Genomic DNA, 27,619 nt, shown 5'->3' on the forward strand with positions numbered 1-27,619 from the left:
TATTTCTGGTCACTAGCATAAGTGAAAAACTTGGTAAATAATAGTAGGTGAGATGTTTGTGTGCTATTATAGACTACTAATTTGCCTGCAGTGTTGAAATGCATAACAACCCAAGCAGGACCATTATATACCTAGGAAATTTGAACTATTTGACCTCCTATATTGACTAGCTTTATAAAAAAAAGCATAAGGAATAAAATACATGAAATGCATTTACAAAAGTGCACTGGCAGAGAGAATTTGTCATTTAACCATTTAACAATAATAGAACCCAAACTAGTTTAGTTTCTAATTGAGAAATAAAAGGGAAGTATCAATAAATTTCAGAAGGGTTTGCAGAAGTAACAAGAACATCCCAAAGACTGAAAAAGGATAACTTGCATGCCCATTCCCCTCTAATGACAATATTCTAGAAGAGAGACCTACCTGACTACAATGCTGAATGAAATTTGTGGCAGGTGCATGTCTAGTATAAATGGAAATGCTACTTAATGGTTTTTTTAAATTTGTCTAATTTATATAGCTGCTCTTCTCACAAAACCAGTGACTCGGCAGCATGCAACAGGGCTAAAACAATAAATATCTAAAACTATTGTTATTAAAAAACATTAAAAATATAAAAACAGCCAATACGAAAAATAATAGATGGGATGTTAATAATAATGGAGCCACCTCATTAGTTCACCCGTCCCCTGAGGTCCCCAGGCCTGCTGGCAGAACCAGGTCTTGAGGGACCTTCAGAAGTGATGAGGCAACTTCACTAAAGGGGGAAGAAGATTCCACAATGCAGGCGCCACAGCAGAAAAGGCCCACCGCCTAGGGCCTGCCAAATGTTAGCTCCCTTGACAATGAAACTGTAACACCCTCTCTCCTGGATCTGGTGGGAAGGACAGATGAAATCAGGGAGAGGTGGTCCCTCAAATAGCCTGGCTCATGCCATGAAGGGCTTTAAAGGTCAACGTCAGCACCTTGAATTGGACCCAGAAACAAACTAGTAACCAGTGCAGCTCAAGAAGCAGAGTGTAACGTGTTCTACCAGTAACACACAATTGCTTGCGCCACTGCATTTTCCACCAGCTGAAGTTTCTGGATACTTTTCAAGGGCTGACCTACGTTGAGCGCATTACAGTAGTTCAACTGGGAGGTGACCAGGGCGTGAGTGACCATGAGTAGGGTCTCAATCTAAGAATGGGTGCAATTAGTTATTAATGTTAGTATATTGGTTAGGAAGTATAGCAATTCAAAGCCTAAGATAAATGGATCTGTTGTAGATCATCCTATTAAACTGATGGCTTTCATATATAAAAGTTTATTAGGTTACAATAACAGTGTTGCTAGTGCTTTAGTGTAAGTTGACATAGAAGAGAATATGTGTAGCTCGGGGTTGGGCTGTGGAGTCTTTGGGGTTCTCTGAGCTTGGTTTTCTGCACTGAAGATGTTACCTAGCCGGGTAACGAAACATTTGCATGAGAACAACCAAACTCAGAAAACTCCAAGGACTCCACAGTAAGTCAAAATGCTAGGTATGTTTTTTGAGAAAGGGGTTTGGTATATACAGTACACGTATTCCTCCTGAAATACAGAATTCAAATAGAGGTTTCTCATAGTATGCTAACCCGTGGATTAAGGAAACTCCCGAAGGGCATCCCAATAGCTGCCAATACCTAAGAATTGAGTCTATAATCTCGCATTTGCGTTCCTAAGTACAGCACCTTACAACCAGCACGACTGCACTGCAACGCACTACTAGAACAACGCAACGCACATGAAGAAGGCGCTTTTGTTTTCTCTTTCATGCCTTTCATTTCACTTTTACCTCCGGGTCGCGAGACCAAAGCGGTGAGAGACCACGTGACGTGCAACAATCCGCTGCTCTGTGGTGGAAGTGGGAGGAGACGCGTCGAGACCGCGTTAAATTGATCTCACCCGGAAGCTGTTGCGTGAGGGTTATGGGCTCCGCCGAGAACGCGGACGGCGGGTCCGGGAGAGAAGCTGGGGGTTCGCTGATCTCGCCGGCGGCGACTCCTCTTCCTTCTCTGGCGAGCGGGGAGGCAGGCAGATGAGGCCGGCCTTGCCCTAGCTGCGCTAGAGCGGCGCGAGGAGCCTTCCCTTCCGGTGCAATATGTTCAAAAGAATGGCTGAGTTCGGGCCTGACTCTGGTGGGAGAGTGAAGGTGCGAGTGGCGCTGGCAGGGGGCTTTTCGTCGACCGCAAACGATTTCTCTGCTCCTCCTTCCTGAGGGCAGTTTTAAGTCCCAGGGCGATTGCAGGGTTCCAGACTGGCATAAGATCACGCATTTGGCCCCTTGAGTGGGTTCGTTGCGAGGGTCCAAGCGCGGTACTGGTTGATGTGAGAGGCTTTCGAGTAAATGGTTCCGAAGGAGGGAGCCGTGTTGTTGCTGCAACTAACTGCGAAGGGTCTTCTGCACCTCAGAGACTTAACGAATTTATTTTCATACAAGATTTCGGGGGTGATGTCCGCTTCTGTACCGACTGGGTGTAAGGCGGTTTCTTGCATGCCTTCTGGTCTGTTTTTGTTGTTGTTGTTTAAGTCGCTGTAATGCTTTCCTTGGAAAGCGATGTTTGTGCCTGCACTTACCTTTTCTAGTTTTACACAAAAATTTAACTCTCCGTAAATTTAATCTCTTCGTTGCTTTCCATTGGCGTTGCTGAATTAGCTAATCGCTTATATATTGTAGATTTCATTACTTTGGGTTTATATATACCGTTCATTAGATTATGGCTTCTTGGAGTTAATAGGTGTAGGAGAGGGGCTGCTGAACCTACTGCAAAATTTTAAGCAGTCGCTCGTGTTTAAAAACATGTGTATGGTACCCAATTGTGATTAAACATGAATTCTCTTTTAAATATTGGCTGGTTTTATGTAGTGTTCGTATGTTTTACTGTAATACCAACAAATAGACATTCGAATAATTTGTAAGGTCTTCTTTAAGATGGTGCTGGTCTCTGGATTTATATATAATTTATTTATTTTTTAAAATATAATCTCTAAATCATTTAATTATTCAGAAAGTTTGTATCAACTAAGTTTGTAACCTTATATAATTATAAGTGTTAGGAGTAAATTCTGGTGAATTTGAACCTGCTACGTAGAAATTTATTGGATTACACTGACAAGCGTTCTAATTTCTTGGGTTTAAACTACATTAGGACTACTGATTTGACTATATGTCTTATTGAGTACTTATTTCATAATACTAAATTTTTCTAGCATTATTATCATACTTATGTCCTGTCTTCCTGCCTTCAGGAAACTCAGTGTAGTTCCATATAGGATATCAATCAGGCATTGACTAAAGACACACTTAGTAAATCATAATAAAACTGATACTATTCTCAAATTTTGGTAAACATTGAAAACTATACAGAACTGAAAATTGTATAGTTACTTTAATTAAAATGATAGTGAATTAAATGCTCAGAGCAGATGTAATATTGTTTAGTAGTTCCATTGAAATTAGCAGGGCTGAAATCTCATATCTCATTCTGATTTCATTTATTTCAATGGATCTCCTTTAAGTATGACTTAAGGCTCGATCCAGCATTTACATAAACAACTCTGAGTTTTTAAAATTGTATTTATTAAATCAATTTATATAGCCTCTCAATCAACGTGTGATTCAAGTGCCATATGCATATAAAAACAACATATAATAATCTCCCAAAATTAAAATATACTAAAACGTATTATGCTGGAGGCAACTTCATTCAACGCAAACAATAAAAAACAGTCAAGACTCGCACAAACCTTCTTGACTCAATGACTGGGGAAAGAACCAGGTCTTTAAAGCCTTTTGATAGGCAGGCAGAACTGGGGCTATCCAGATCTCAGGGAGAATTCTGTCCCAAAGGCATAGTAACAGATAATGCATGTCTCCTGTGTTCCACCAAATGACATTAAGTGACAAGACCTAGAGCATGTCTACCCTTTCAGATCTTGTCATGTGGGCAGAAAGAGACAGGCAGTCTCCAAATGACCAGGCCCTTTGATATGAAAGGCTTTGTAAGTCACAACCAGCACCTTAAATTGCTGCCACAAACTTACTGATAACCAGCTGGAAAAGCTGCAGTGTTACATGGACATACTGAGTGGTCTCCTAATTACTCATACCACTGCATTCTGGACTAACTGTAGCTTCTGAATGGTCTTCAAGGGCAGCACTATGTAGAGCACATTGTAGTAATCCAGATGAGAGGTAACTAAGGCATGAGTGACAGTGTGGCTTCCCAGTCCAGGAGTGGGTATAGTTGGCACATAAGATGGATTTGTGCAAAAATCCTCAAAACTCTCAACTCTTTAAGCAGGAGCCATGACTCCCCAAAATTATACATCAGTTCTATCTGGGTAATCCAACCCCATCTAGAACCAAAGATGGAAGCTCCCTGTATACAGGTAGCCCCAAAATCCACAGCCACTTAGTCTTGAAGGTTGTTTGAGCCTATTCTCCCCCATCAGCTTCCAGAAATTGAGACAAAACCTCAACAGCATTATTTGGATGGCCGAAGGTTGAAATGACTTCACCCAGTGGCTTAATATATGTGTTAAACAGGAGCGGGGAGAGAACAAGACCCACCAAGTGGAAGGCTGGAGACTTGACTTTTCCACACACACTCCCATCAACACTGCCTGGAACCGACTCGGGGGGAAAGGAAAACCATTGCAACACAATATCTTCCACTCCCAACCTCCTGAGCTGGTCCTGAAGGATAGCTACTGTGATTGACAGTATCAAAGGCTGGTGACAGATCAGGAAAGGCCAGGATGGATGTATTAGTCCCATCCTGGTCTGGCCATATATCATCTACAAGCCCAATCAATGCTATTTCAATACTGTACTCAGATATGAAACCTGACTGAAAGGGATCTAGATAATCCACTTCCTCCAGAGCCCTCTGAAGCTGCAGGCCAACCACCTTTTTAACAACCTTCCCCCAAGAACGTAAGTAATTCAATCCTTTTGGGTCCAGCAATAGCTTTCTGGAGAGGGGATGGCCTTAAGGATGAATTCAACACCACTTGGACCCAGCCACATATCTTCCAGAAGGCCTTCATCAACCGGGGGGACATGGATTAAATATGCTGGTAGCTACCAAACCGCTCCAGGGACCCTGTCTACTTTCTTAGGGCCAACAGACTCATACTCTTCCCAGATAACCTTACAAATTTTTAAGATTTTAAGCATGTGCTTGCAAAACCTAGATGAGAGCAGGCCAAGTTAAAAAAATAACAGAAGGAATAGAAAAGAAAAAAGAAATAGAAAATATAAACACATATTTAATAAATAAATAGAAAAATATAATAAAAACTATTTCTAAGGTTTTCGTAATTGAAAATGCAGTGTGACTTGTAAATCTATACTATATACAGCTTGGAATTCTTGTATGTTTTACTGAGTTCTAAAGGAAGAAACTGCTATAAGGGAGAATATACAATCATTTTACAAGTAAGTGCTGGAAAACTATGTCTGTAAAATGATTTTGCTTTTTTCCTTCAAGGGTGTAACTATTGTGAAACCCATTGTTTATGGTAATGTTGCCCGCTATTTTGGCAAGAAACGAGAAGAAGATGGACATACTCATCAGTGGACAGTTTATGTTAAGCCCTATAGAAATGAGGTAAGCAAAAATATCTTCAATTATAATGTAACCTAAGATTTTTTTTTTCAATTTTGAGTATTTTGGGTGGTTTAAAATGTTTAATTAGGACATGTATGCTTCCCTAAAGACTTGCTATTTTGTACAGTCAAATAAATAAAATAATTAGGGAAAACTATAGAATACCCTGTGAACAATTATGATCTACAGAAATTGGCTAAGTGGAACCCTCTTTTTGCCACAATCTAAAGGGATTTTATATGGAATGTATGTCACTTCTTGATAAATATTCTTAGTATTTGGTGATGGGTTCAGAATGTCTTGTCAGCTATTTAGATTGGAGGACACACAATTGTTGTGTGAGGCAAAAGCTTAAAAACTAAAAATACTGAAATGAATCAGTAGAATGCAGTGTAACAAAGAGATTAGAAGGGAACATTGAAACTGTATGAAGCATAACTACATATGTAAATTCTTATTGGCTGTTTTAATTTTAGGATATGTCTGCTTATGTAAAGAAAATCCAGTTCAAGTTACATGAAAGCTATGGTAATCCATTGAGAGGTATGATTTAAACAGTCTGATTAAAGTACAATGGTTTCGTTACTTTTTAAAGGTGGATTATCTAATATTTAGTATTTCCCTTCTTTCTTTTAGTGGTAACTAAACCACCATATGAAATCACTGAAACAGGCTGGGGTGAATTTGAAATCATCATCAAGATATTTTTTATTGATCCTAATGAAAGGCCGGTAAGTAGTATTCCCAGCACCAATGACAATACTCACCTTTATCCATCTGATTACACTGAAGAAGTCACATTCTATTTCAGATTAGCTAAAGTGTGATGGATCTTGTACGCATTGCTAGTATTTCCTAGAAAGGAACTTTTGTCTGTAAAAGTTGGGGATTTTGTACTGAGGTTAAACAAAAGCCAGCTGAAATGTTTTAAGCCATATTTAGAGAAAAGGCACTAGCATGAGAGAGAGTTTAACTGGGCATGTTTGAACATGACTTTCTAAATACTCTGTGGATGTAGATTACATCTGTCACCAACTTCTAAAGCAGTCAATGACTGTGGTACTGCTCATGGTATAATCATAAGTAAATTATTTGTGATTGACACGTGGGTCAATTGGGTTTAGCTGGAATTTTGAGAACACCCTGGAAGGGTGTATCCTTTTTAAAGTAACATCAGTTGGGAAAAGATTGAGAAGCTTTACCTATATTTAGAAGATGAATCACTTAAATGTATTACTGTGCACGTTGTTTGCTTTGTCTGTGGGACTGATACAATTCTATTTGCCAAATTATGAGGAAACAAATGTTCTGCCCCATAATCTGAAAATGATTCCCTATCTCTGTACTGAAAATACATGCCAGTAATGAACATTAATGGTTTGCCTCCTGAAAAAAATGTGGTGGGGTTTATATCAGCAAATAGACATTGGTGCAGTTCCATTGCAAGTGACCTGTAGTTACTAGTTCATTTAATTCATTAATTCTTGTCTATACACAGTAAATTTTCAGCTTCAGTTATCATGGCATGCTGAAATTTAAAATATTCAATTCCTGTTCCAGAGTTTGATTTGTATAATTGGGTAGTAACCAGATTTCTCTGTGTTGCACAGGTGACTCTGTATCATTTGCTGAAGCTGTTTCAGTCTGATACAAATGCCATTTTGGGAAAGAAAACTGTTGTTTCTGAATTTTATGATGAGATGGTAAGATAACAAAATTACATTAACTTTAGGAAGAGGGCTTTGTTTATGAGATTGGATGTCACTCTCTCCCCTTCCTTCCTTTGTGATAGTCTGAATCTGCTCTGGAGGTTGGTCCCCCAATTTTTTTTGTGCAGATTTGGATACATGGGGGGAAGGATCCATTAGACTGTGGAATATTCTAGGAACCAAAGTACATTATTGTATACAGTCCATTTTACTATGAAACTTTGCACAGTTTAGCAAATAATACAAATGTATTACTTTTCTCCAATAGATTTTTCAGGATCCTACTGCTATGATGCAGCAGTTGCTAACTACATCTCGTCAGTTAACACTTGGTGCTTATAAGCATGAAACAGAATGTAAGTGCTGAATGCAAAGATTTTAGTAGTATGTGTTGATTTTAGATGAATTAGAACTTGATTTTAAAGACCCCTTTGCCATTATTTCTTATTGTATGACAGATCTGCACCTTGGCTTTATATTTTTCATGAAATATATATTATTTTAAAAAAACACAAAAGTTTATATTATATTAATCCAGATAGAGAACAGTAAATATGGAAAGATCAATTCTGCATGATCATACATGTTTTAGTACTAAATGATCTTTGTAGAACTTCAGTATTTAAGTGAGGCTTCTCAAACTTTGTGGTGTTATGACCCACTAAAATAATTAATTAATTATGAGCTCTCTTTTTTACAATAATCATTCATCTTTTTAGAAGCCTGTGTGTGCCTATTTGTGTTGTAGAAAGCAACATTGTGTTGCCTGCATAGGAAAGTACAGAGAGCTGCTGTCTGTTAGGAGCCAGGGGTGTTAAAGTTGTGTAGTAATATTGTTGAAAGATGATAGATTATGCACCATCAAGTTGGTGTCAGCTCTTAGTGACCACATACATTTTCACCAGGAAGGTCTGTCCCTATCCTGGTCCTTCAGGTCTTCTAATGGTATACCCATCACTGCTGTAATTGAGTCTGTCTATCTGTCTTGCTGCTCTTTCCTTCCACCTTTCTCAGCATTACAGGTAGTCTCCAGTTTAAGAATGAGTTCCATTCCCAAGATCTGTCCTTAAGTAGAATTTGTATGTAAGCCAGAACAGTATTATTGTTAATACTGTATAAGTAGTATTGTATAATGAACTCAAATCATTTTGTATTTAACTCCGTTCATTGTGTATTTAACTCACATTTTGCTATAATAGGCTCCATTCTTAACTATGGGTCATCTGTAAACTGGGTGTTCTTAACCCAGGGACTACCTATATAAACTTCTCCAGGGAGCTAGGTCTTTGTGTAATATGTCCAAAATGTGATAATTTGAGCCTGGTCATTTGTGGCTTAAGTGAGAACTCTGGGTTGATTTGTCTGATGATTTTTGGTTCTTTGGCTATTCATGATATTCTGAGGGGTCTTCTCCAACACTAAAATTCAAAAGCATCAATACTTTTTCTATCCTACTTCTTCAAAGTACACAATTGTGTATACTTTAGTCCTGCCTCTTGATATACAAACTGAACAAAAAATGGGCCAAAATGCATAATCACTTGCAGATCAAGCAAATAAGTCTCTTGTCTGTATCCTTGGGCTGAGGTGATAGTTGGCTGGATTTGTTTTGTTCCCTGGGAGTTCCTGTGCTATTCAGCTAGTTATAGGGAATCCACCTGTAACGTTAATATGAGGATAGCCAACCACAGTGCCCACCAGGCCGAGGTTTTGAATACCTCTGGTGGTAGCAGGTCCTTCCCCAGCACTTTAGTCCTGCCTCTTGATGAATGATCAAATTGACCTCAGCTATATTGATAGGACCACTCTGAAGCTGATTGTAAAATGTCCTTTATTTCCACTTGCCCTTGTATTTACTCTTCCTGCTCAGGAAGGATTTAGAAGAAATGGCTCACTCAAGCAGAGAAGATGCCAAGCCTTGATTAGTATCATTACAGTATTTTCTTAGAGATCTGGAAACCCTCTTCATTTATCATTATGACCTTCAGCTGTTGTACAGAGATAGGATTTCAGGGTATTAAACAGCTTATTTTACAGATTCACAACTACTCCTGGTATAACAATAACAGTGGCTGTCCCACATAGCATCTATAAGCTGAGTAATTCAGTTTGCACTGTAATTGTGCCAAGACAAAGATCACAGTCTTTCCAGAAAAGCTGCAAGACTGCTGAGCCATCCCCCCCCCCCCACTGAAACCTAAAAAGAGCTGTCCTTGAAACATGGGAGGGGGAGAGTGCTTTGATCCTGGCTGGGTCACCTTGGGGCTGTTGAACGAACTGTGGTTGTGAGCCCAACACATCGAAGGTCTGGATTCCACATATGGCCTTGTCTAGTGCCAGCAGCTTGGTGAAAGCCATATGTGTCCAGCCAAATGCAGCTCCCTAGGGGATTGCAATCCATTGTTGGAGAACTCCTGACTTATGTAGATCATGCCAGCTTTATTCAAGCTGAACTAATCCAATTGTTTTGGATTCCTAAGATGATACTTCTGTTGCAGCTACAATTTAAAGGCATTGTATGTTAAAAATACAGCTTGTGTTATACTAGCAAACTACAACACAGGGTGATTGGTCCAGAATGTTTTAATCTTTTTGATTCAAAATGATATACAGTAGACTAAGACTGTGCCTTTCTAAACATTGAAAGACATATTGAAATAATTAAGCAATATACCACATATATTTTTCTTCCAGTTGCCAGTGTAGAAGTAAAAACTCGAGAGAAGTTGGAAGCTGCTAAGAAGAAGACCAGTTTTGAGATTGCAGAACTTAAAGAAAGATTAAAAGCAAGCCGTGAAACTATCAACTGCCTAAAAAATGAAATCAGGAAGCTTGAGGATGATGATCAATCCAAAGATATATAATACCTATTTACTACTTTAAGAGACTTCACATGAAACCTATTTTGATCACGGAACCAATAATGTATCCTCTTTTCTAGGAAGAACTGCATATAGGCATTCTGGAGAGATTTTTCTGAGGGCAAAAGAAAAGAAATTCAGTATGTGGCATTTCACTAAGTAAATATTTTTAAAGTAAAGAATATTTTCATAGTTTAAGTTGTCTTCACATTTTTAAAACTCTGTGACTCTTACAACTTGTTCATGTTGTAATTTATTGAGTATTATATGAAATCCTACTGTGATACTGTTGTTAAATGTGTAGTCAGAGTTCTACTTATTTACATAAAGCATCACTGCCCTAAAGAGAAAGAAATCTTTGTATTATAGGCAGCTAAACCAAGTCTCCTATGAGTTGTTGGCAGATTTCTTGGAATCTTGAGATAGAACCACTGTACAAAGAAATATCATTGGTAGGTTTACTCTGACAAATGACAAAACTGATCATGACCCTGTTTGGAGACCATATGTCTGTTGTTTTAGAGTTCCAGTAATAAAAGTAATGTGTGAAACAACTTGTATAGTTTCTTTAATATAAAAATATGATAAATTACATGATTTTTATACAATTCCTTTTGTTGGTAATATAATACAGTACTTGTTTGTTATAAAATTGATTTTTTTCTGTTAATTTATTATCTATTTATGTACACTTATAAAACACTGTAGTTCACTAACAACTGAAAATTACAAATTTACAGAAATGTTTAAGAAAATAAAAAACAGGAGAACTTAAACCCTATTTACATATATAATGGTTGTTACTTTAAAAGATGAAAGCATTAAGATAATTAACATTAGTGGCCTGGCTGAAGATATGGGTCTTTTGAAAGTGATGAGTTAAGGTCAAACACAACACTAAGGAGTATATTCCTTAGTAGCTTGTGAGTGACTTAGGAAACTGCTCCCTTCCATGTATGGGTAATAAATGGGCCTCTGAAAATGAAGTGAGGGATCTCCAATGAGTTTTCTTACTGTTTACCCAATTCATAATTGGAGAAAAAGTCCTTCCATCCTAAATAGCTCAGGACTTAAAGTTATCAGAAACACCAGAAGTTTAAAATGCGTAAGAAAGCAATTGTGGCAACCATTGCAACCGTTTATAATGAGGAACCAATCCTCATACTATGTCTCATTTAGTAATTTAGCTGCCACATTTTGTGCAAACTTCTGAAGTGAATGTCCAGTTTACACTAAGTTTGATGAAAATCAATTTGATGAAAATCACAGTATCCTGTACAATGTGAGTAAAAACTTTTGTGCTCAGACAAGTATATGATATCCCTACAGGTGAAACTTAAGACTAATTTTAAATAGATTGTATAATGTCTATAGTTACTTGGGATTCCTACAAAGAGACAGGATGGATGATCTTAAATAGTGAAGCTAGATCAGATATGAGAAAAATACCCCCCACTGCAAGGTTTGAGAGAGGTCATATTATTACCTTGTGGGTTTGTTTTTTTAAAATTTAGATAACAGTATTAAAAAAGCAGTAAGACAAAGGAAAAAACAATGAGAGTTGTAACAAACATAGCATACTATTTTCCTGACACTTCTATCTTTTATAATGTGAATAAGAGTTGCAGAGATCACACTGCTTTTTAGGCACTTTTGTATCGGACATACCTACAAAACACCCAGCCTGAATTTTTCACGTTTGCATTTAGAGAACCAAAGGAACCTTAGCATATAATTAGACAAACCAAATGTCTTTAGAGCATATTTTATTTAATACAGTAAGTTTTTTGCAATTTGTGGATTAGTAAGTTAGATCTGACATGAGAATTCATTACTGCAACATAAAGCCTAGATGACTACTCTCCCCTTGGTTCACAGCTATTGGCATAACTGAATTAAGTTTTAAAAATTTAATTTAAAAAATTTTAATTAAAAAACTGATTTTTTCTCTAGTTAGTTCTTAAATATAGTCATATATCAAGCACCACACCTAAATTTAATAATGTAAAAGTAAAGACTCTCCTGAACCAACCTCAACTGGTGATTCCATGGGCATATTTATGCAATGTTCTTGGCAACCGTATGGAAGTAGCTTCTTCCCTAATATTTTTCAACTTCCCAGTCTGGCCTACAGCCCTGATGCTTTCTGCTAATCTCCCATTAAAATACTAACTCGGCCCAACCTAGTTAGTTTCCAAGCCCACCTAATTTTGCCCAGGTGTTGCCCCCTGCTGAGACATGCTTAAGATCAGATCTACCTAAAATTAACTATTTAAAAATATACTTGTTCCAAATAGCTTACTTCTATTAAAGTCACAGATTAAGTACAAATGAATTGTAGTATTTATGTATTGTTCAGTAGGTGGCAGTTGTGTATAACTAAACTCTGGGGAAGGTTCATAATAGGGTTTCTACTGTTACATCATCCATTACGTTAAACTCACTAAAACCATTTAATGCACTGTACTTTGGCCACTAATCAATACTGGTAAGCAAAACAGTTCAAACAACAAAATGCAAACATTTCAGCTGTCAGAATTTAAAAATTACTGGCAGAGTGAGAAATACTCTTGAAGTATTTCAGTATTACAGATGGTTACAATGTCACATGTAATATTCAAATGAATAGGAGCTAGGGAGGATTGACTGTACTAATTGTTTTCCAAAGACTGGTACTTCAATTACAGTGGCGATGGGTGCACCATAGGAAGACCTGAAGGACCAGTTCAGGGACAGATCCTCCTGGAGAAAATCTATCTTTGGGTTGCTAAGGGTCCACTCTGACTTGATGGACCATTATCAAAAAGACCGATGCTATATTCATAGTAGCAGAATAATGGGTTCGACTATTGACATGATGTCCTTTGAAGAAACAACAGAAATAAATCCTAGCCATTGATTATGGTTCTGTTGCTATTGCAGTATTTTTACTTTCCTCCATCAGAAACACTAAGCCAGGCCCCAGGAAGTAACTGTATAGTACAGGAATAAATGAAAAAGCTGCCATTATCCCAGTACAAATCTTGTACAACATATGGAACCAGACTGATTCAGCTATTTTTGCCAGAAAATACCAAAGTAACTTGGCACAACTGAATGAACAACATCTAGCATGGGAACTTGTAGCTTGATTTATTGTGGTCCATTTTTGCAATATTTTGTTTTTTAGGGGCAGTAACCCGATTTATAAAAATGTTCACATACCACACTTAACCAGGTGTCTTTTAACCATGATTTTTGAAGCAAGACACAATTAGTTTACCCCAGAGTGGTAGCCATAAACTTTGTAGCTTGGCCATTACTAGATGTGGAAAGTTTTCTGCTGCTACATATTTTTGCCTGTTTCCAAAGATGTCTTAAACTATTTGGGAGTTTATAAATCTCATGCAGTAAGTGAGTAGCTGGTCTTTAAGCAGCCACAATATTCTTTGTTGATTTTGCTGTGTGGACCACATAAGAATATACCCCACTACTTAATTTATTTTCTCTCTCTCTCTCTCTTGTACATTAATGTAATTCTATTCTCACCACCTGCTTTCTCTCCCTACAACTGTTGTTGCTCTCACAGGAATTTCCTGCATTCATCCATTGAAGTGGCTGTGAACCATGAAAACTTACGTGATAATCAAATTGGCTAGTCTTTAAGGTACCACAACTCTTTCTTATTTTTACCATTGTCCATTCTGCCAGAGGAAGGTAGTTAAAAGCTCAGAAATGTGTGAGGTCTCGAATGGAGGCAGAGGGCTATTATACTCCTTTAAATACGGTCCCAGTTTTTCATGTGCAAAAGTGCCACTCTCAGATGACCTCACAAGGGATTGTGGGAAATTATCTGGGAGAGGAATGAGACTTACTCCAGCTAACCAAAGGACAGCATGGGAAAGAATAAGGAGTAGTTTATTTTACAGATATATTCCCCTGTGTAAAAACAAGTTATGCTGCTTGACTGCTCTTTAGAACTACATAGAGTTGGCTACTTGCTAAAACAATATGGGTCACAGGTGAAAATATGTAGTCAATGCAGTCTAATTTCCATGACAAAAACGCAACACAATAAGAGTTCTTTCCTGTAAGAGTGCAAAGACTGGAATAATAAGGTCATGACAGGTCAAGATTGAGATGGCTTGGAAGAAAGAGAAGCTAATGCAGGCCCCAACCATAGATACAGTTACGTGAGAAATTGAAGGCTACACTGCAAAGCATACTTGTGGAGAAGTGATTATTACTGGATTTACTTTCTGATTCTAACCATATTTTGTTAGAAGTGAAGTTTCCAACAAAGTCAATTTGACTGTAGCCATTTTCCAACCCCTATTTAGTTCAGTGATTTAAAGACTTAAAACCAGAAAATTAGTTCTAAAATATGAGGTTGTAACAGGTTTGCTATTATTACACAAAACTGCCTTTTCCGTGGCTGCCCCTACCTTGTGGAACACTCTCCCCACAGCAATCTGGCAGGACCCCACCCTTTTAGCCTTCTGGAAGGCCATCAAGACTTACTTGGCTCTTTACCCAGGCCTGGGTAAGAGTGGTGCGAACCTGTGGATGGTTGTTGGGACATCCTAGGAGGATGATTGAGGCACTGGACTTTTAGGTTTTTTTGCTGCCTTCAAGTCAATGTTATTGTTATATTTTTATCCCGTCTATCTATCTATCTATCTATCTATCTATCTATCTATCTATCTATCTATCTATCTATCTATCTAAATAAAGCGGGACCAAAATCTCTCTCTCTCTCTCTCTCTCCCTATCCCCGAAGGTGGCAAACATATCTAAAACTCCTGCCTCCTATTTTCTCCAAAACAACAACCCTGTGAGGTGGGTTGGGCTGAGAAGGAGTGACTGGCCCAAAGTCACCCACAGGCTTTCGTGCCTAAAGGAGGCCTGGAACTCATAGTCACTCACCGCACCACACTGGCTGTCTTTCAGTTTTATGGTTTTGTAGTTTTATTATTGTTGTGAGCCGCTCACAGTTGTGCTCTATGATGGGCGGCCAAATATTTTAAATAAATAATTAAAATAAATAACAGAGTACAGTAGTATTTGACCAGTTCCAGGTAATATTAAATCTGTGGGAACACTTTATATGAAAAAATGAAGTTGTTTTCTAAATATTAAATAAGCATGCTCGATTTAACAGGCATTATCCATCAATAACTTGGTAAAACTCATGAGCAACCTGATTGTTTCTTGGGACTCAGGTCTGACCGTAGTATAAAGCTAAGCATGGTTCTTTCCTAATCATTTGCTTTAGGACTGAGAGCAAGAGAAAGGTACAGGTAACTGAAACAGCTAAGTTAACAAACCAAGGCTAACACCTTCTGAGCTTCTACTTAACGGGATACGATTTTATTTACTCCCAGGAAAAAGTGTTGATGGGATTACAGGCAAAATGCATTTATTTATTTGGAAACAAATTCTGTTGGTAGCAAATCAAGCCAGTATTCGCGTTGGGCTATCGTTCCTGGATTGCAAAACTCCGGACCGCCAGCGGATGTTTATTTCCACATCTCTCCACCCCGGTTACGCGCTGTGATTTCCAAGCCTTGCGTGGCAACAGCGAACCGCGCACCGTCTTCCCTCCCGCCGGCAAGACTAAGAGCCCGCCGTATGGGAGACCGGCGAGCCACTCCCACCCTTCCCCTTCTTTGGCCCGGAAGGAGTTGCCTGCTTGGCCTCGGAAGTTGTCTTGGGCAGAGTCTGGCCCAGAGCGAGGCCTGGCTGCTACTCTTGGGACGAGAGTTCCGGCTAGTCCAGGCAGGGGCGGACTCCGGGCTGCTGTCTCTAGCCACCTGTAAGCCAGTCGGCCTCATGAAGAAGGTGAGGGCGGAATCTCTCTCGGCGGCCGCTTTTGCGGCCACTCTCCCGGTTCTCCTCCGCGTCCGGGCGCCTCCATGGGTTTTTTGCGGTCTAAGGTTGCTTTGTCGGCTTGACTTTGAAAGGGGAAGGGGGAGAAGTTGGCTTCGGGAGCTATTGCCTTCTTCTGTGGGGTGGGAGGAGGATTTGCGGTGGAAGGGAACGAAGTGCCCCTTTCCTGCCAGCGGGGTAGGGGAGTCCTGGCGAAGGCTCTGGTCAGAGGCGGGTGGATTGCTGCTGTTGGCACTGGTGGCCTGACAAGGCTCGAAAGGGAATAGGCGACGGGAGGGACGGCGAGCGGGAGCGCTTGTGTGCGCGCTTGTATCTTTACGAACGTGTAAGTGCTGTTCTTGAGGGCTGTCGGCGTCGGTGAGGACTGATGTCAGTAAAGGTCCGCCCACGTCGTGGTTTGGGATGAGCTTACTTGGTTTGGATTAGCTTTCCCCGTTGGTGCCTTCCAGATGTGTTTGACGTTACACCGTCCATCATCTCCAGATCGCATGCGGAGGTCTGATGGAAATTATATTCGAAGACCTTTGGCTTCAACAATCGCACTGAACTCACGAAGTGATTCTATTCCAGGGCCGCATCCTCAGAAGTACTCACGTTGAGCCTTCTGTGGAAGGGAGGGATCATTGAGGAGCAGTTTGATGTCCGGTTTCATGACGCTCGCTAAACCTGACCCAGACAAATCACATAATAGCATAGTGGGGTCTGTGAACCCAGCAGTGCTTTTTTTCTTATTAATAACCAAGTGTGGTTCTGAATATGCTTCAACTAAGGCTGGTAAACAGATTCTGGAGTTGGCTCCTTTATGGGTTTGTTCTTGGATTATTCTGTTTTCAGTGTTTGAAGGGCATGCACATATTTTATTTATATGTATGTATGTATAAAATATTTGGCCAGATATTTTAAAACAATCAAAATAACTATTTCAGTTTGGTGGACTGCTTTTGGGGAAAAAAGATGGCAGATGCATCAAATCAGTATAACCATGTGACTAGAAATAGTGGAACAGAATACAGATTGTCATATATTATAGTATCTCTTGTTTAAGAGAATATTTGCTATCACTGGCAAAATGTGACAGAATTGAATTTCCTGGGGAAATCAGTAGGCATTCTGAGAGTGGCATTTCTTTTACACTGGATACCCTCAAGGGATGCTTTTTTAAATAATTCATTTAAATAGATACAGCTTTTTTAATGTGATAAGTGATTTTATTTGTTTAGGTATAAAATGTTAAGTATGTTTCTAGATCTCCTAGGTTCCTTATACATTTTTCACAGTAACTCAATACTGTAGTGTTTTCTTGTGAGCTTGCAAGCTAGTAAGGTCCCAAATTGATGACAAACTACCAAACAAATTCTAAATGCATATAGACCTAGTGAAACATTCAACTAGGTATTCAGAATATTTACTGATAAAGTATATTAAAAACATCAAAGGATTCCTTTTCACTCAAAATGATAGTGTAAATAAATTGATTGTATTTTATTTTCTGCATATTTCTTTTCAAAGGCGCCAACCGCGGTTTGAGCAAGATGGCTATTCCTTTGTCTCCCAGAGCTCTAAACTCGCTAGAGACCACTGTCTTGTGGTCTCCTCGCGAGGAGCAGCTGCCTGGAGCACTTGTGGATGATCTCAAGTCCTTTCCTTGTCCAGAGAGGAATTATGAAGAGTCGGTCTGCTCACCGGCTCTTCATTCTGCTGCGGTCGGCAGCTCCACTTTTCATGGAGCCATCTTCAGTCTGCTATTTCTTTCCCGGAAGCCCTGCATATTTCTGTTGCTTTTCATGCTAAGACAAAGTATTTCACATTGACTAAATAAAAAAATATTAGATCCTTCCCTAAGGTTTACAAATTAAAAAGAATGGGATTGAAGGGAAAAAGAATAGCAGAAGTTAATCTGACAACATCAGAACAAAAGAACAAGATACCAGTATGCTTTTAGTTCCAATTTCTGATTGGATTTTCTTGACCTGATAAGAAAGTGTGTCACTTCCCTGTGGCTTTTTCCTCTTGCTAGTGGAAAAGCTTTGATTTGCTATCCCTCAGGTTTGCAGCTTTAAGGCAAGTGGCAGTTGAATCTGAGTAGAGATGTTTCTATGTTTGGTATATTCAGCACACCAAATAAAAATGTGGTTGGCTAATTTTGTTTCACTGTTTAATGCAAACACAGTTCTTATGGTCAGTACATAATTGGTTCACACAGGGAAGGGTTTTCAAACGGTGAGTTGCAATGTCTTGGGGGGAGGTTACATGCAACTTGGGGAGGTCACAGATTTTTTTTTAAATGATTAGGCTTGTGCAGGCTAAGTGGGAATGCTATCAAGACTCACTCCATGCTTTGTTCCTACTTTGCATAGTGAATCCCTTCCCCCTGCAATTATTAGTTTTATTCATGAAGGAAGTCACACAGTGTCATTTATTATTTTAGTAGGTTACAGTACCACAGAGTGAGAACTCCTGCCATAGGAATAGAGTACCCTAAATTTTCTTTTATTTTTCCTTTAAGCAAGTCTACAGTCTTATCTCACATACTCTTGGGTAAGATTTACTGCATTCAATGGTCATACAACTGAGTTAAAATGTATAAGATATATGTAAGTTGAGTTTAGAACATTAATTTTTTTAAAGCTACTGTCTACTTTAAAAAGAATACAACTTTATGTAAGGTGCTGTTTTGCAGAATTTGAATCATGATTAATAACTTTTTTGCATCATATAACATTCTTTTTAAGGAAGACTGCAAAGATCTTTTATTTTCTTTGAAAGATTAATCATCAAATAAAATGTTTGGATGATCTTTAATTTGCTTGGTTCATGACATTAAAATGGCAAATATTAGGAACATACACTTTTTTCTTTTATAATTTTAATCAATTGTATAGTTAAAATAATTCTTTTTGTAATTCCAATGAAATTGTATTTATAAAAAATATTGAAAGTGGGTATAGCATTTTTAAAATGCATGAGTTTATATAAATAACTTTGTATGTTAAATACTTTTATTTCAATTGTGTTTATGTATATGTGTATATATGAACATTAGTCTAATTTGCACAGAATTGTATTTTATCTGAATTGGAAAATCTTTGCCTGAACTTGATATAGCAGATTGGATTGCACTCAAGTGAGGTTGTTAAGACAAGGGAAATCCCACATGCTCCAATTTCTATGGTTCTGGGAATTTTTAAGAAATCAGAACAATTCCTTCTTGGTACTGTAGACCCTGGCCTTTCCCAAGAATGCCCCACCATTTGGAAGATATTTTCCAGGGGAGGGGAGAAATTTTTCTTATGCAACTTCATTGTATACAACTGTACTTAAATAAATACTACTAGGGATTTGTGGCATATGTAATTGAATTTCTGTTATAAAAATAAAATGTTGAGATATAGATGAACAACTGAGAAAATGTCCTCCTTTCCTCTACTGGGGTTGGAGGGGGATAAGTGCCTCATGATGTGTCCAATTTGCTGTAAAGCCTGAGTAGTTAAATAACATCCAGGCAGATTTCTCTATACTATATGGGAAGGAGCCATGGGAGCTTTCACTTTTTTGCCTCTAGTCTTTGTCTGCTAGCCATGCGAGGTTGAGACTTACTTTCCTCCCTTTTTCTTGGGGAGTTTGAACTCCAGTCCCTTGCTTCTACTTTGTGCCACAAGGAGTAAGTTACTGAAGGCTGTTGTTGTCAGTGTTTGGATGATCTGGCTCCTGGCTTTGGCTGTTTTTGAAAGAGACTTAATTTCTCTAGGCAGATCTTGAATTCCCAATCTCATAGATTTCCAGGAGGACTGAGACTGCCTCAGGGAGCTATGGGGTATGTATATTATGTATTCCCTTTTATCTTGTATAGAGCATAATTGCATTTGAACTCCAGTGTATAGGTAAGCCTGGGACTGGCAGTAGTGTGATTGTTTCTCGCTTTGAAAGTGGAGCTGTTGGAGTGGGACATCCGAGTGTGTTGGGATGTAGAGTATGTGTTTAAGCAATGTCCCTCTTATCATTAGTTGATAGTCTCTTTCTATACATGTGGGTACTGGCAGTGTTTTCAGAAAAGCTGGGTGGATAAAAGCTGCATTAATAAAAAGCTTGTAATCTTTATCCTTCCCCCCCCCCCATTTTCTGTTGGTGAAACAGAACATAGTCCCACTCAGTATGTTAGATAAATGTGGCCAAAATGCTGTTAGAAGGACGGTGTACCTCATTCTGTGATGTCTAGTCAAACTCAGAAACAATGGTATATATATACTTTAAGTGGCTATATAAAATATTTAATGTTTATTACTTAACCTATTATGGGAGGCTGCTTAGAGGTAAATGGAATGCTGTTCGTGATATACAGCTTTTACAACTATCTCACTTGTTTGGCACTGTTCTCAGAATCAGGCTTGTAATTAAACCTCTATCCTAAATAAGGTATTCTGTTAATTCATGTAAAGAGCTTTTGCCACCCTGGTAACTATCCTGAGGGATATTGTAATACAGCTCATTTGCTTGTTAACAGTGCTAAAATGTTGAACTGGCATTATGGATGCCTTTCATGAATTACTCATGTAAGCATAATGATTTGTTTATGCATCTCTGGACAGAGTCCCTCTAATGAACTTCTTATTAAAAACAAAAACAAGCCACTGCAGGTATTTTTTGAGACAATTTTACTTTAGTGGTAGTTGGCTTATTTATCCTGATGGCAATATATCATCACATCATTCTAATTACTTGGTGATATAATTTACTAGTTAAACTTTTTATACCATACTTTCAAAAGTGTTATTTGTTTTTAATAAAATCTAAGGGAGCTTTGTTCCTGAAAAAGCCTTTTCTAATCCTTTTCCACTGTGACCACCCTGGTCATAGCATAAGAAATCTTGGGTGGTGGTACAGAGTGTTACATTTTCTCTGGGTTGATACACATTCAATCTCTGTTTAGCCATGAGCATTACAAAGTGACTCAGGAACAATCATATTCTCATATCTGAGAATGGTTGGAGGATAAAGTGGTGGAGGAAAGCAGGGCTCATTAGAGAAGGGACAAAAATAACAGTGTATTACAAGCTGTAATGTATGAAAATATGACAAATTGGTAATTACCAGTTTTAATTATTTTTTAATTAATATTTCATAGCATTGTGTAGTAGTGGTGAGCTGAATGATATGGTCATACACTTGGAGATTCTGAACAGTGATACAATGCGGAAACAGGAGGAGATTAGCTTATAGACTGCATGTATAGCTAATTTATTTGGGTGAATTATAGAGCTTTGTTCTATCAGTTGATTTGGAGCTAGGAAGCTTGTGCTCTTTCTCTGACTTTGAAAAATGACCCACTTGAATTGCTCTGTAAGTTCTAGCAAAGCCAATACACATAGTAGTGTTCCTTATCCCACAGTCCTCTACATCTGTAGTCCATGAGTTATATACAGTTACAATCCCTGTAATTCCCTGGTACCATATCTCTTGACTGTACTGGCTATATATGATGGAAGACATAGTCTGTGGATGAATTGCAGAGGCCTAGCTTTGTAGAATACTTAGCAGAAGAAACATAATATATGGTTATAATTAACAAATAATAAATAAGACCTGCTAGTATGAAATGGAAGACTAAGAGACATACAGGTCACACACCCAACAGAATAATGTGAGATACGAAATAGCTTTGGCTTGTTGGTGCAGGTCCTTCCTTTTGCCACACAAATCCTTTTATTAGATATTGTTTCCCTTTCCTGTGAGCTATGAAACTATGTTTACCAGCTTCATTACAACTTAGAATATTAAATCAACTTCAGATTCATAGAAGTTCTCCACAATTTCTCAAAGATAACGTATAAGGGTTCAGCCAACCAACAGCTAAATTGGTTGCTCTAGGGTAATTCATCTGATTCTCCAGTGATGGAAGACATTCCAGTAAGTCTCCATAGTACCTGAACCATGAACTTTATTAGCCAAATTTCTTTCTGATTCCTCACTGACTTATTTATGGTTCTAATATTTATTGTTCTAAACCCACTTGGCTTGTCCTGCATTGCTATCTGAGTCTTCCTAATTTGGACAAAACAGGACGCTATGGTTAATTGATGGCTTTCTGGCTTATTGGAGCTTATCACAAAGAGGGATTGCATATGTAGGCAAAGGGGCAGCAGTATATTCAGGCAGGAATCTTTCATATGTGTTGAATCAGTTCAACATATCTTTTATGCATCAGATATTCTATGTTATTAAGTGAAGAAATTCCTCTTGGTGTCTGTTTCAAATGCTTCATGCAGGGTCCCCCCTTTCCAATAATTGTTCTTGTATGGTTTTTGTTTTTTATTTATACAGTCCTTTAATTTTCACTTAATGATATTTATCTGTGTAGTTTTCTCATATTGCTAGAAGAAATGAAAACAATATTGTTCCATCTTAACTCTTTCCATTACACTTTATTGATCATTCCACTTTCCTGCCTTCCATTTTTCTTTCCTTTTCTCTTCAACTTATTCCTCAATGGTTCTTATGCTAACAACTGGGAGTTTGAAGAATTGTTTATGGTGCTGAAAACTCAGGGCAGGAAAAATATGTCATTTTTTAAGAAACCTCCATTAACTAAAAATGCCAACCTTACATAGGGTTAAAATATATACTTAGCATTTCTTAGTATTCAGTCAACTGAAAATCTGTTATTTGCCTATGTAGAAAATAATTAAAATAATATAAATCAACGTTAATTTATTTTCCAGTATGTATATACCACCCAATCCTGATAGACTCTAGGCTAGTAACAATAAAATAAAACATTCAGAATAACAGAGAAAACATACATATGCATGAATGATGGGAGATGAAAGAACAGTCTTAGTACTGCAAAATAATAATAGAGAGGTAAAGCTTAACAATGCAGTGGAATGTCTGTTTACTTTTAGGTAATCCTTCTGAGTCCAATGGAGTTCATTCACTTGAAAGTGTGTTTAGAATTGGAGTCAGTTTGACTTTTAAAGTTCTTAATTGATAGCAGTAGCTCTTGATTTTGAGCTAATAATCTTCCTATATTTATTAAGATTCTCTTTTGTACATGGGTGGGGGCCCATTAGAATTCTTATGATGATTAGTAGGATTTCATATAAAATGGATGATACGGAATACCTTTTCTTTAATAAAATGGCTGCTGTTATGAATGTAGTGAGTTGCAAATCATCTCTTTAACAAAGGGTAGGCTGGCACTGATGCTCTTTGGTTCCTCCTCTTTTCTCTTGATGGGATGTTTTGTTTTGTTTTTTAACAACCACTGCTTTTCCCTTTTTTTTTTTCTGGACAGTGTTTTCCTAATAAAGCTGTAATAATATTGTAATAATACTGCAGTGTAATACAGGGATTATCCAGCAGGGACTGGTATGAAAACAAGATCTTCTAACCAAAGAATATTAAAAACTACTCATCCCAGAATGAATTTGGACCTCAGGAAGGTGATCACACATGTCATAGCTCTGGGAGTCAGGAGGAACAGATCGGAAGGAGGGGAGAGAGGGAAAAGGAAGGAAAAGAGTCTGAGAATCTGCCTGTATGTAAAAGCAGATAATAGATCAAAGAGGGGTAAGAGGTAGGACGTCTAGTATACCTTTCCATTGCATAGTCCTATTTTTCAAGGACTGATAGTAGACAGAGACTCCAGAAGTATGTGGAAGGATGGGAAGGAAGCGGGTCCCTATCAGCTGCTCACAAGTAGTTTTTGCTTGGGTCAGCTTCTCAGCGGTGGTTTTCCTGAAGCTGGGGACTCAGATCAGTTCAGAAAGGGCCATTGATATATTGCTATTTTGTATGATGTAGACCCAGCTGATCAGGGAAAGTTAGCTGACTTTCCCAGACTGTACAATCCAATTTAGCAGGGGATTCTTCAAGGAACACAAGGAGGCTGTGCTTTGGAAATCTAAGACCGCAGCATAGCCAAGGGGTGGGCCAGCAATCTCTTCGAGGCTTTAATTGCAAGTTCTCCTTGGTGAAGGACTCTCATAGGTTTCTGCTCATTTTATTATTGCACTGGCTGGGTGCAAGTACAGTACATTAAGTAGATCTGGCCTCAGATAGCTCAAAGAAATTCCCTGGAATAAGCACTGGTTTGCAAACCAGGGGAATGCTCAGAGATTGCTGCCCATCTGCTTAGATTCCCCTTGAATGACTTCAGCTGGAGATGGAAAGCATACAAGATATTAAAAGGGGTATCTCTCTGGGGTTAAAAGAAAAGCTTGCAAGGAAGAAGAGAGGTCAGAGCTAGCTACCTATCTCTGCAGTTTACAGCATTAAGTTGTATTGTGTTCAAAAGACTGAAATATATACTTTTAGCTTTTTATATTTACCTGTATTTTGTTGGAGAAGTTAAGTATTACATAAGATTAGCTTTTCTATCACCAATATGTACAGATATTAGGTGCTAGAAATAATAGACCTTGCACTTAATAAATAATTATTCCAGTTATATAAAAACTATCAGAAGTGTGTAACAGAGAAAGTAATTTTTTCAGCAAGTAAGAATTTAGGCTCTCCTGTACTCAATATATTTTTCAAGTAGGTTATAATTCTATGCCAGTTAAACAGGTGTAGTTGCAAAAGCGCCTTAGGTATGTTTGACTTATTCATAGGAGGAGTCAAGTTGAATATGTAAATATAATAAAAGAATGCTCTGAAGAGTCATAAATCAGAAAGAGTTTGGTGGCACCTTTTAAGACTAACACATTTTCTTACAAGGAAGAAGCATTTGATTTCTGGCTACTGCAGACTAACATGGCTCTTCTCCTACAGTGCATACATTGAAGAACTATATACACCTATTATTTGAAAAATAAATTTGATACAGAATTTAACTTAATGTGGAAATCATTTTTGGACTATAATTCCACTCACATCCAAAATTTGAGTTTCTTTTAACATAATGTTTTAACATGTAGATCATGTTAAAGCCACAGATGATTTGTTAAATGATAGATTTCTTATTGACTAGATAAGACTGCAATTTTTCACTTTAACTTACATTTCTTACTGTGCTGATTACTGTGGTTGATACTCATACATTAATTTGATTTTAGTAATGATCTGTAATTTTCAAATGACATGTAGTACTCAAATATGTAAAAAATTAGGTTAGTCTGAGAATTGGTACTTACATTTTATTTAATTTAGGATGCTTGTCTATTTACTTTGTACTTTTCTGATTTTTTTCTTTTTTGATTCTGCTTTTTAAAAAAAGTTTAATAAAAATAATTTTAAAAATCATAGAAAAGTAAACTCAAAAATCTAAAAATTAGATTTGAATAAAAAACAATAGTGATAACATGTTCAAAGTATGAATTAGTTCAGAGAAGTTTGGTGTTTGTTTTGAGGGGCTTTCCAGATCAGCTGCACATGCTAAGTCTTTACAGAAAACACTGTGTGGCTGTGATTGGTGCAGAAATTATTTGCATAGCCATATGGAATAACATGCATGGCTGTCATTTTGTTCTCAGTTGTCTTTTTAAATGTTTTAAGCTAAGGCAATTTCAAATAGATTTTCTGTTCGATTTTGTGGAGAGTGAGTTTATAGCAGTGTACTACTTCTCTAGATTTGGTCTATTTAAACTAAGACTATTGTGTAGTTACAAATACTATAGGCTTCTGCAGCTACACGTACTGTAGTATTAGCAGTTGTGGTCTGCAAAGGACGTTGGAAAATAATAATTTTATTAAATTACTTTTTTAATGTTAAAATAGAGAAACAAAGTAAGTGTACATCTTAGCCTGGTTTTTTATTTTAAAAATTGACATTTGAATTCCCTTTATGTCCTCAGTTTCTCTCACCTGGATTTTTTTGAAATACAGCCATAGGAATTTATGAACTTAAAGCTTCTTTGAAGATGGGAACTGGTTAACTAGCAATCATTGCAGTCGCTGTTAAAAAATAAGCAGCGGAAAAGTAGGTGACCAAAAGAAGCAGAAAATAATATTCCCTCATTTTAATATTTCAGTTGGCCAGAGGGGTTAATCTTCTTGTTTCTAATAGTTTTTCTTTAGAATATTGGGCTGCATACATTTTAGTTATGTTTAATGTTTCTTGCATTATCCAAACTTTGGGATATAAACCCTTCTTTTTATAGAAATAAATGTTTATTCTGCTTATCTCTGTTTTCCCATAGTTTTAAAAATATGCTTTCTCAGCTAATGGGTAGACCAGTTTTGATAAAGAAATTTGCCTTCCTCACCTACAATTTGATTTTAATATCTTAGGTGTTGTTTTTATTGCAAGTTGCTGAGAAATCTAGTTGGTGGCATAACACCTTTAATTGAAAATGGTGAAAAAGACAAAAAGTACAATTTTTTAAAAAATAGTGTAATAGGGGAATTGTAAGATTGCATTTATAGCTCAATATGTAGTCTTGCAAGTTCATTGACATGTCCATTACAACAGTATTGTCTTGTAATAGGATTGAAATTGAAGATTCTGTTTATTTAGCCTTGCCTGCTTGAGGTAGTACCATCTGTTCATATGTGTTTCAAATATCTCATAGTGCTATGTCTCTAAGTAATGTAATACTCCTGTTCAGTGGATCAATTATTTTTCAGCCTGTTCTGATCCATTTCCTTTCCTATTTAAGTTACACTTGAGTGACTCTCTGTTTTATTACAACTTCTTCTCATTTTTATGCTACTCTTCATAGGTTTTTAGTATTTTTCAACAACATTGGCTATTTTACTGTGGTAAGTGTTTACTGGGTATCTCATGTATTCTAATATATAAATATCATCTGTCTTTTTATTATATGTCTTCAGGTTTATATGTTTATCAAAATCAACTTGAAAAAGAATGAAAATATAATAACCAAAAGCCCTACTGTTACATTGATAGACTATTTCAAATAAAACATCTTGAAAAAGGTACGTGTTTCCATAAAAGCTACATAAAAGAAATACTAGAATATAAACAGCATGTTCTCAAAAAGATCTGCAGAAGATGAGTTTTGACAGTGTCTCTTACTAAACAAATCATATTTTGATGAACAAATTTTTGGCAAAAAACAAATCAGCTGCGCACTAGATCTACACTTTTTCTTCTGTATTTCAGTATATGCAGAGTCTTGAGAGTCTTGTCTTAAAAACAAACACTTAAATGTTTCCAGTCCTCATGAATATAGGGGATTGTGCGTGCACGCACGCGCACATACACACACATACTTGTAGACATGACTTTATCAAGCTGTGGATGACTCAGTGCAAGTTGGGTGATCTTCTGTGAAAAACCGTTTATCCCTCTTTTGATTCATATCATTTTTCATTAAGGAAAAAAGGCCAAACAACAAAAAAATCAATCTAAATCACAAATCTTCAGACTAGGAATTTAGCAAATTAAATGCATGGAGAATATCAGGAAAACCTAGGGATATAGATTAGACTAAGATGTCAAACAAAACAAAACAGGCAATGGGAAATCACTACTGTATTATATTGTTGCCAAAGAAAACTACTTGGACCTCTTCATGTAGTAAAAAGGAGTCAAGCTCAACTCTAGGAATCTCCATTTTTGTGCAACAGAAACATACTAGGAGTA

The 27,619-nt window shown here is 37.4% G+C and overlaps 2 protein-coding genes across 2 annotated transcripts in view; both read left to right on the plus strand.

The window, feature by feature from the left end:
- The first annotated feature begins 1,922 nt into the window (after positions 1-1,922).
- Positions 1,923-10,760, plus strand: YEATS4 (YEATS domain containing 4). Its single transcript, XM_007423393.4, has 7 exons — positions 1,923-2,173; positions 5,517-5,636; positions 6,113-6,179; positions 6,273-6,367; positions 7,247-7,339; positions 7,614-7,701; positions 10,040-10,760. The coding sequence occupies exons 1-7, from the start codon at positions 2,123-2,125 to the stop codon at positions 10,207-10,209; spliced, it is 684 nt and encodes a 227-aa protein (XP_007423455.1). The 5' UTR covers positions 1,923-2,122; the 3' UTR covers positions 10,210-10,760.
- A 5,138-nt stretch (positions 10,761-15,898) lies between these two features.
- Positions 15,899-27,619, plus strand: part of FRS2 (fibroblast growth factor receptor substrate 2) — a 37,781-nt gene continuing 26,060 nt past the window's right edge. Inside the window, exon 1 of the mRNA XM_025163524.2 lies at positions 15,899-16,026. The gene's annotated coding sequence lies outside the window, so the exon portion shown is untranslated. The remainder of the gene's footprint in view (positions 16,027-27,619) is intronic.

Source organism: Python bivittatus, unplaced genomic scaffold, assembly GCF_059951505.1.
Source record: "Python bivittatus isolate LINGU-HERP-01145 unplaced genomic scaffold, Pbiv_v1 ctg000330_np1212, whole genome shotgun sequence".
Lineage (NCBI taxonomy): Eukaryota > Metazoa > Chordata > Lepidosauria > Squamata > Pythonidae > Python > Python bivittatus.

Excerpts from the sequence above, each read along its gene's own strand:
- YEATS4 (XM_007423393.4), top strand. The coding sequence starts at position 2,123 with ATGTTCAAAAGAATGGCTGAGTTCGGGCCTGACTCTGGTGGGAGAGTG. Across the intron at positions 2,174-5,516 it reads ACTCTGGTGGGAGAGTGAAG|GGTGTAACTATTGTGAAACC; the intron begins GTGCGAGTGGCG and ends TTTTCCTTCAAG. Across the intron at positions 6,368-7,246 it reads TTGATCCTAATGAAAGGCCG|GTGACTCTGTATCATTTGCT; the intron begins GTAAGTAGTATT and ends TGTGTTGCACAG.